The 10,871-nt window shown below is 40.8% G+C and overlaps 1 protein-coding gene across 1 annotated transcript; it reads right to left on the reverse strand.

The window, feature by feature from the left end:
• Positions 1 to 4,882: 4,882 nt before the first annotated feature.
• On the reverse strand, positions 4,883 to 6,019 carry LOC139737047 (G-protein coupled receptor moody-like). Its single transcript, XM_071647725.1, has one exon. The coding sequence runs from the start codon at positions 6,017 to 6,019 to the stop codon at positions 4,883 to 4,885; it is 1,137 nt and encodes a 378-aa protein (XP_071503826.1).
• Between the last annotated feature and the right edge of the window lie 4,852 nt (positions 6,020 to 10,871).

Genomic DNA, 10,871 nt, shown 5'->3' on the forward strand with positions numbered 1-10,871 from the left:
TTTCTGATTGTGGCATTTATTTCATTCTTCTGACCCTGAGCTACAGAAAGATATACAATGTGTCCCAAATCAATTCACTTAAAAAATAAAAGAGAAGAAGAATACGAAGAAGCAGGAGAAATTCGACCTCTACAGAAACACAATATTTAGAATTCGATTTTCAAGCTGAGATTCATAAAATATTTCAGACTGAGCATTTCAATACAGTAGAACATATGAACACACACCGGTTTAACATGCTTCCTAGCTTGAAAACGAAATGACCAGGATATTGCGTTATGATTGAAACTTTGCCACGCAGACAGGAAGGAGTTAACGTATATTATCAGCTTTCGATTTCTGGACGCATTATTTTTTTGTTCAATTTTTCGACCCCAATTTATTTACTCAACAGGGTAACTGGGAAACGGGTCACAAAAGAATTTTGTTTAACAGATATTTTGCAATTGCTCAGGTGAGTCAAATAAAAAAAAAACGATCAATTTTTTAACGATTTCGAATATGGTGTACTGTGAAAAATAATTTCTGATCTATTGTTGTCAATAGGACAAACAGTCAAATGGAATGACAAGTTTGCAGTGTGCCAAAAGCAATGTGCCAAAATGTCCGACATTTTGGGAGTGCATATGCTTCATGACTGCCGTAGCTTTCGAAGCCAGGGTGACGGCTCTGTTATCTGGTCGAAGTCGCGTCGAAGAAGAGCCCTGAAAACGACCCGGAAATGTGGGTGGTTGAAGCCGTAGATGAGCGGGTTGATGAAGTTGGAAGCACACAAAAAGAGATTCATGAAGAAAAGTGCCTTATTACTGTGTGGAATAACGACTGTGATTGCGTAGGGGACGAAAGACACGAAAAATCCGAAGATGACCCAAAAGAAATTTCTCGTAATTTGAATCTCACGCTTTGAAGGCAGCTCCCTTCCTACTTGAGCGTTTTGTCTGTTGTCAGGCTGGTTCTCCTGGGTCGGTTGTGACATCAGCAGCTGGGGGATGCTGGCTGCGCTTGGCGTAGTCGGCGGCATGCGGTGTTTCCCAAAGAAGTTTTTTCTCAAGAAGATGTAAATCAGCGCGTATGCTACCACGACAACAACGAAACAACAGATTTGAACGCAAGCTGTTATGATTAAGTATATACGCGCATATTTGGTGTCTAGATCCATAGCGCAAATCCCGTGCTCCTTTATGTAGCCCAGCTTTCCTTTACCTGCCAGTTGAGGGATTACCTTGGTTGAAAGTGGAATGAGCCACGACAACACAATCATGATGGCGACATGACGGGCAGAGAAGATTCTTCGATACGTACTCCGTTTGGCCGTGATGATGACGAGACGATTGACGGCGATGAGAGCCAGCGTGATGACGCTAGCGTTGGCGGCAGTTATGGCGATTCCCCCAATGACTCCGCAGAGTTTATCATGCAGAAGCGGTCCGCTCTTGCTGAGGGTGTTAGTAACCTGGAAAGGGATGACGAAACAAAAGAGTATATCCGCCACGGCAAGATTGACGACAATAGCGTTTGTGGACGTTTGGAGCTTCCGGGACACGGCCACGGCGATCAGGACCAGCGTGTTGCCTACCACCCCAACAATGAATGTCATAAGCACGATCAAAGCGACGACTAATCGAGCGCTGTAAGCGATTAACTCCTCCTCGTCTGTTGGTGATGGTGATGGTGATGCATTACCCTGACAGTTATCACACCTTAGGCTGTAGTTTTCAGGCTCCATTGTAGTAGAGGTGTGAGATACAAAAGAATGCACGATTCTGTCAGTGGTCCTGCCACTGTCGATGAATATCACTCACTCTCTGTGACTGTCATCACCACAAGCGACACGACCATGCGGGAAAGTTGAATCAGGAAGTTCTGAGAGATATACAAATCTGCGAAGACCTAGAAAATATACCACTTACCCAGAACTCTGGGTAGTATCCGCAGAGTTCATGTTTTAGGTTTCGCTTTCGTTTCTTCTTGTTGCTTTTTTTTTTACACTCTCACATTTCCTTATGACTTAAAAGAAAAAAAAAACGAACCACGAAAAACAAAATCCAAGAGGTGTCTGGGTCACATTATCCAGCATCATTTTATTGATACAGCGTTGGTAAAATGACACAGATGTCAGATGATAACTAAATGAAAGCTGTTTCTGAGAAGAGACTACCGGTAAACCGACAGAGAAGGAAAACCCCAGAATTAACATCCGAACATGATTTCCGGCAAAAGAGTGACTCTGAAAGTCAGTAGTTTCCTAGGAAGAGGGGAATACTAGAGGATAATAAAGCGTAAAAGCAAATTGCACGTTACCGCAAAATTTATGCCATTAGATAAAAGAGAAATTATCAACGCAAACTAAATGATAATGCTTGGAAAATGATAAGAAAAATTTCAAAAACTTATGAAGTGTACTGCTTTAAGACAAGAATTGATTAATAAAAACTGACAGGGTAAAAGACGAAAAAGCCAGATCCTGAGAGGGTCACAATTTGATATGCCAGAAATGTTAATTCTATCAATTCTGGTAACTATGTGTTCATGTGTTCGTCCTACACTTTTTATCAGTCTTCACGAACAGAGTAGCAATAATCATATCAACACGGGGCTGCATGCACTTCGTAAAATAAAGTATCCTAAAAATCATTTAGTAGCAGTGTGTGTGTGTGTGTGTGTGTGCTTGTCTGTGTGTGTGTGTGTGTGTGTGTGTGTGTGACTTAGCAATTATCTGTACAGGAACCAATGAAACTACTTCTAATTGTCATTCATCTTTCCAATTAGTGCAAAACTTTACAGGTGAATTGAAACAAAAGATGAAACGAACAAATGTAACAGTTTTGATTGATGTTCGTCCAGTCCACGCTTTCACCATCATGTAGCAAACTCCTGTATTGCTTAATGTACAAAGCATACTTGATCATATCCCCCTCGTTCCAGTGTTGACATTTATTCCAGACAGTAACCGAGAATGTTTGTCAATTCATTGGTTGGTAGGTATATAGTATGTCCCCCCTCAAAAAAAAAAAAACAGATTTTCGCATTGATAAGTTCCAATACAATTAAACTGCCTAAATGCTACTTCAGGGGCTTGAAATATATCATCATAGCTATATTTTGCAGAAAACCCCATCCAATTTGGTTTCGTGGTCACAGAGAAATGTAGATCATTGTAAAGCATGTCATGGGACTAATTCTGCTGCCGTGTTTAATTGGTTAGGATTTAAGTGGATGTACGTAAGCAGTGCGTGGATTAGGTTGTTACTGTGTGTCCTGATTGCTGCCACACCAGTCCATACGAGAAACATTACGTCTAACAATTACAATTTTAAGTTTTTTATGTACGTTTAAGATGACAGTATAGAGTCCTAATAACCGACGTTTAAGCTATTGCATCCTTGTTGTGATAGAATAGATTACCGTCTCAGCATGCAGCCTGAAAACAGTACTCAGAGATTGAGAACACGAACGCACGATTTCATCTTGGAATTCGTCATTCCACTTGACAAACTTTCTTTCACCAGCCAGACAAGTCTACAGACGTGTCTACGGCGAAGAGAGTCTTTTGGGAACACTAGGCGTTTTCACATCAGCCCGATGAAAAATCCAAGCTCGAGATATTTTTGGTGATCGCAAATTAGCGCGCTCTTTCAATTCCTATTCACATCAGCCCGAAGAGAATTAGCCCGATTTTTTTTTTCGAGCTAATTCGACAGCTGAGCATGAGCAAATAATGCCGTGTATACCAGTAGAGCGCATGCTTTCGGGTCACACACAAATGCTAGGCATGATGGGATGCATCCCGCTAATTTCTTGAGGTGATTTCACATTAGTAAGTAGCGCGCTAGTTCGCCAATTATCCCGCTATTTCCGAAATTTCCCGAGTTGGACTGGAGAAATTTTCTCGATCAGAGCGATGCAATCAGCGCGCTAATTTGTGTTCACATTATCAAATAGCCCGCTATTTCGTGATCGGGTTAATTTCCCACGTCAGAAAATAGCGCGCTATTTCGAAACATCGGGCTGATGTGAAAACGCCTAATAAATCATGCCTGTTTCGAATTACATGGAGCAGGTTATGTTACACAGTTTTAAGACAACCACGAAAAACATCAAGTTCCCCCCCCCCCCCGTAGATACATGAGTAGGTGACACTTGAAGGCACTTAATTTGCTTTTGATATATTATCTCCTTAATCGTTCACTGATCATATTACTGCAACATTTGGGAATACATAATGTCCAAACATAACACAACACATGCATTTCTACGAAAAGAAATACATGTATGCATTTCATCTTGATAGACTCACCGTTTATCAATTGCTTACATCATTGACTAATGAATTAGACATGGAAGTCATGCGCAGAAAAAAAGTGACAGCAGAATCAAGGGTAATCTATCACTTGGCCTACTCCCGCTACGTCTAATAGCCATTAGTCTCAACCCACATGGTCTAATCCCGCATCGTCTACAACCATTTCGTCTAATGACCACTTAGTCCAATATTGCAACTTATCCTCATTACCAGTTGGTCTACTTCCAGATGAACTATGCCCATTTCGTATAATATCCACAGTTTATCAGACAAAATGGAAATCCAAGAAGTCAAAATTGGAATTAGACTTTCTGGTCATTAGACGAAATGATATTTATCCAAACTGGAAATTAGACCAAGTGAGGATTAGATAAAACGGACATTAGACAAAATTTATAGTTGACCATGCACATGAGATTAGCCCTATAGTGGTCTTAGACGAACTGGGAAGTAGACCATCTGATATTAGACCAAGTGGCAATAAACCAAATATTCAAAGCACTTGTTGTCTACACACTGTAGTAGGTGCACACTACAAATAATTACAAATAAAGGCAGGGCGTCTCCAATGCAATGCTTTCATTTTCTTAGTGCGCGGAAGAGTGGAGACGGTTCCGGTATCCGGTCGAAATCACATCGAAGGAGCGTGCGGAAAACGACGCGGAAATGCGGATGGTTGAAGCCGTAGATGATTGGGTTGATGATGCTCGATGCACACAAGAGCAGCGTCATGTAAACAAGCACTCTGCTGCTGTTCGGGATGGATACGGCAATGGCATACGGTACTATGGACACGAAAAACCCGCAGATGACATAGAAGAGGTTTCGAGTGATCTGTATCTCTCGCTTAGACGGCATCTTCACGCCATTCCCTTCCCGCGCTTCCCCGTTTCTCTCACGCCATGGGGTGGTCTGTGACGTGGAGAGCTGATCGGTGAAACTTGTTGTCACGGTTGGTACAATGCGGTTCGTGTTCCCGTCATTTGAAATGCGCGAAGCGCTACGCGCAAAGAACATTTTCTGTCGTAAAAACCTATATATCTTTCCGTATGTAACAACTATGATGATAAAACAGGTAAGTTGAATGAAAGCAGCGAGGTACTCATAAATGAAAGCGTAACTGTGGTCTCCATCCATTAGGCACAATTTGTATTTCTTGGTGTAACCAATTCTCCCGAACCCTGCAACTTGAGGTAACACCATAGAAGCTAGAGGGAAAACCCAGGAAAACAGTACCATGGCCGTCACGTTACAAGTAGAATAAATTTTCTCGTACGTCCTGCGTTCTGTCGTGATTATAATGCAGCGATTGATTGCTATGAGCGCTAGCGTGATCACGCTGGCGATGGCGGAGGAAATAGCGATTCCACCGATGATGCCGCAAAGTGCATCAGGAAGCAGTGGTCCTGTGGTGCTGAGAACATTGACGACTTGGAATGGCAATACAAGACAGGAAAATAGATCAGTGACACTCAGACACACCACAAATGCGTTGGTAGAGGTTTGAAGCTTCTGAGATACAACGACTGCGACCAAGACTAACGCGTTACCGACCACTCCTATCAAAAAGATGGCAAGTAGCATCACAGAGACAGCGATGCGCTGACGGTAGTCGGTGAACTCGAAGCCCGACGAGGTCGGCGGTGCAGTCGAAGCCGACAACGATGTATTGCGATGATGGTGGCCACTAACTTCGCTTACAATGTCAAACTCCATATTCAATATGATTTACACAAATTCAATCACTTGTGTAAGCACTTGATAACCCCTGATCGTCAAACGATTTTCACTTCATAAATTCGAACGTATGACACTTGCAGAAGAATACTCTAATATGCATAATAATTGTGTTGGTGTGTTACCATTTCACAAGGCCGTCACCCGATTGTCACAGAGACCGTCGTAGATGGAACACATTCATCTCGCAGTTAAATCCTGCCAAGCATGTCAGAACAAAGGAATTAAATGATGTTGTGTTGACCGCTCGTGTGTTCTCTGTTTTTGTAATGATCCCAGTTCCGTCTTTTTGTCAAGTATGTCTCTCCACTCTGCCCTGTGGATACATTTCACTCTCCGTTTAAATAATTGTCTGTACTTTCTTGTATCAAAACAAGCAAATCAAAGGGGCCATGCAAGACATATTTTGTGCCACTTCACTGGCAAATAGGCGTTTTCGGTAAATTCGTTGAGAGCTCTTCATATAGCGACACTAATGAAATATTTCGGTAGAAATCGTCAGTGCACGAAGGTTTGTTACAGTCCTGTCACGAACTGTACTCCCATGTCCAACGACTATTATGTCGAAACGCAAACACGCATCGACTTAATCCTGTTTGTCCAAGCTTCCAGCGGGATGTCGTGTCAGTTCGAGATGCTGGAGCTAAATGTCAAATACCTGGAGTTCATTACTTGGACTCTTCACCCATTGACAAGCTCTTCCGACATCCTGATTAATCATTCAACTCAACCTAACGGCATCCACTACCGTCCCGATTCAACATCACGTTGGCGCGTGTGGAGTTGTGAGCAAAATTCACCCTCACATCGAAAGTCTCCCTTGCAGTCGTTTATATGTCACGTTGCGTACTTTATCAAATTTTTATACCACCGACGCCGACAGTTTGCCTTCTTATAGAGAAAAATACACCATAATCAGTTTTCTCTCCATCACAGACTAAAACGCAATCTTTATAGATGACCCGAAAAAAAAAGTCGTGTTAGGACACTGTCTTGTAGAATGTATGTCTTGTAGACGGTGTATACAGAGAGGCTGGACAATCACGATGAAAGCAATACTACTGCACGGCTCCATGTATCATCGCAATATTTCTTGTCAGTTTGCCTTCCAGTCCAGTGAAAAGGCTTGGAATGAGTGAACAGTTGTCGCCCGGCTGGTCCCCAATGATGCTGTATCCTGCACACTGGTCTTTGGATTTAATGATGAGACTGACGCGAGACGCTCCTCCGCATTGGTCTGCAGCATCAGTCTCACTGGCAGTGAGCGCACACGGGCAGCAGATCTTGCGCACCAATACGGATACATCACAAAAGTAACTGTGTAACGAATTCTCGGCCATTATAGACTGACGAAAAGAAAAGAAAAACGAAACGAAACGAAACGGAAGCTGATCAACAACAACATCAATACAATGCATATCCGCTCCCTGTTCATGTTATTGCGGTTTCGATGTAAAGGGAAAAATGTTGCTAGAAAGGTTGCTTTTTTTACAGTTTTCTCAGCTGCTGGTGAAAACTACTAACCACACTCTTCTTATTTTTCTTATTAATCTTAACCTGTGATTACAAACCCTCATGCACTTTGAATCCATGGAGTCAAGGATGTTTTCGTATTCTTGACATAGCATAATATCATAGAATCTTAAAGGGACCGAATAGTTTTGGTTGCTAACATTTTTTGGTGAGATAATGAGAAACCTCTTATAAACTATGAAAGAGCATGTAATTCCATGAGGAATTCAACGTTTATTTGATGAAAATTTGTTTTGAAATGGCTGTTTTACTTTGTTTTTGGATGTTTCAGTCATTCCAAACCCGATTTTCATTGAATAAACTATGAATTCCTCTTAAAATGGCATGCTCTGTACCATTTAATAAGTGTTTTCTTGGTATCTCGCAAAAAGTTAAAAGCCCAATTCTCATCTCCAACAATACTGTACCATCCCTTTAGAAAAAGTGAAAAACAGAAACCTTGTTTCACATCAACTCTGTTAGCTGGTTAGCCACAATATTTTTTTAACCGTCTCATTTGAAAAAAAAAATGATACAGAATTTCTGAGATATGTGTGCTAAATTGAGAGTAAACATTATTTTCATATTGTTTTAGAAAAAGGTCACTGTGTGAACTCTGTAAGCAGAGAGTAATTTTTCACCATTTCTCTCCATCCAGAGTCCACTATGGTCCGATGGCAACACCTCGAATGACATAAAGAACAAGTCCTGGCAACAACATGGTGATGGCACCAGCATCAGCAAACGACCTGTCGCTAAACAAGACCTGAAATCTTGCATCATATTTGCGCCCACCGTATTTGTTCCCAGTTGAGTTGCTCCCTTGAGGTTTCCTCCAGAAATAAACGCCCTGACAATCGAAGCGGCTAAAGAAAATAAAAACCCTAATCAAAATACATTTCTCCCGCGATATCGAAGACAATTCAAATGAATGTGACTCAGCACAAGTTATGTTAATATCTGTCACGAGCGCTGCAACCAGATCCACTCCTTTTGTTTGAACCCATTCTCACAGGTTAGGCTATCGAATCCAACAGACTGGTTGATCCACGCCGGAGAAGCACAGGATATTATTTAATTGAGCCGGGGAAAATTATCGAGACGAAATCTCTGGACACAATTGCCTCTAACAGTAAAAGAAGAAGAAGAAGAAGAAGGGCAAAAAACAACAGCAACAAAACAACAAAAACAAAACAAAAACATACAAACAACTTTATGATGACGCACAATACCGCAGGATCGCACTGTTGAGTCTTGACCCGTCAGAAGAATTGAATGACTTCAAAGCACGTTTTCTGGAGAGAATTTCATTGTCAAGAATTGGGTGGGGAGGAGGAGGAGGGGGGGGGGGTAGGCTCGTCTGCCTACTCCACACCTTCATTGCCTCTGATGGGCTTCTAATCCAAGACAGGGGAAAAAGGTCGTCATTGCACATGGCCTGAAAGGAACAAACGACATGTCATGACATGATATTACAAAAGTTAGACTTCTCGAAATTAGTAATAAGACGTCAGTATTTTAGACTCATAGGCCCGAATTCACGAAGGTGGTACAAATGAAACCATGGTTTAAACCATGGACAAAAACCATGGAGCGCCATGTGTCGCATGGAATATTTCGTTACGAAATCTGTCATTTCGTCGATGAAATGATTATTTTGTAACGTAGTGACAACATTTTGTAACTAAATGGACATTTCGTCCACGAAGTGATAATTTCGTTAACGAAACGGTCATTTTGTCGACGAAATGACCAATTTCGTAACGAAATATTCCGTGCGACACTTGGCGCTCAGTGGTTTTTTACCATGGTTTAAACCATGATTTCATTTGTACCACCTTCGTGAATGCGGGCCGTAATGTTTTGTTAGCTGGCAAATGATATGGTAAATACCGACAATGCATAATCACGCCCGCTAACAGATTTCAAAAGAACAGACCATAGCAACAAGATATTCCATCTGCAAGAATAGATCATCTTAAAAAGTTCTTTTACTTTAAAACTTCACAAGAATGGAACTAATAACGTATATTGAAAAGAGCACATCTTATTTTCGTTTTAAACGTAGGCCTATATCAGAACAGTTTTAATACATGTAAATTTAGCATAGTACTCTAATACACAGTATGTTTAATTTGGTGCATGTTTTTTAACCCTATCTATTCCTCAAAATTATATCAATACAATATCCATGTTTATACTATGTTATCTACTTCCTTTTTGATACTCTACTAATTTAAGCTTGATTTCACTTGTATAGTGTAATGTAAAAGCACTTCAGATTATTTTATGTCTTCTAACTTTGCGATTTGTACTTATTGTATACACTTGCGCACAGTGCATTTCAAGAGTGCAGACGAGCATGGGTATTCGTACTTTTTTCTGCTCCCCTAGACATGTCGTTTTAATTTGTCTGAATAAATACAATACAATGCACCGTCACACACGTAACTCACACACACATCGGCACATACTCAAATTGTTGTTCACAAATCGCCTCAAGATTCTAATCATTGACGGGAGGGAACTGTTCTTAAAGGCGAAGGATTATGTTTCGTCGGTCTTCTGTCACGTCGAATTTGACTCAGGATCAAATTGTGACGTCAGAGTTTAGAAACCGATGTGTCGGAAAGCCGTTTCATTCTCGACGGACAGAAGCCAATTCCATGCAGGACCCATGATTGGTGACGATCAAATCTCAGTTTTTCTCCAAACTTAGCATGAGTATAAGAATGAGAAACTATAGTCAATAAAACCTGCCATAAAAAGTCCATCGATTAAATCTCGTTAAGCTATCTGTTTATCAACGCAAAAACACACTAGATTTAATCTACCATGGTTGTGATGACTGGTCGCAACCAGTTGAAAGCTCGCAAATTCGGATAATTCGATTCGAAGAAATCGGATAATCAATACAGGATATTGATGCCATTCTGCTAGTTATTCTGTATATTTCGTGGTATAGTTAAAAATGTTAATTACATATTATGCCACCTGCTTTTATTATGTATTTCTGGGCTTATAGAAACGTAAAAAAAAATATCAATTCAAAACAACTACTGGTGATGTACTGGTGATGTATTGATATGTGGGTAAAAACAAAGAGATCACCTCGATTGAAATTTTCAAAACATCTTTTTTTTTCCCCTCCTAAAATGGAAAGATAGATGATTTAACACATGTTGCCATGATGAAGATCCACACTTCAGTGCATTACTGATTTCCTCGCACAACGTGCTCAAGTCAACATTTACGCCAAAAAAGTGCTTTCAGTAGGATTTCCAAACAGATGCCATTCCATAATGATGGATCAATTAAA

This window comes from Diadema antillarum, unplaced genomic scaffold, assembly GCF_040938485.1.
Source record: "Diadema antillarum isolate AM-2024a unplaced genomic scaffold, OU_Dant_1.0 seq00000678_RagTag, whole genome shotgun sequence".
Taxonomy (NCBI): domain Eukaryota; kingdom Metazoa; phylum Echinodermata; class Echinoidea; order Diadematoida; family Diadematidae; genus Diadema; species Diadema antillarum.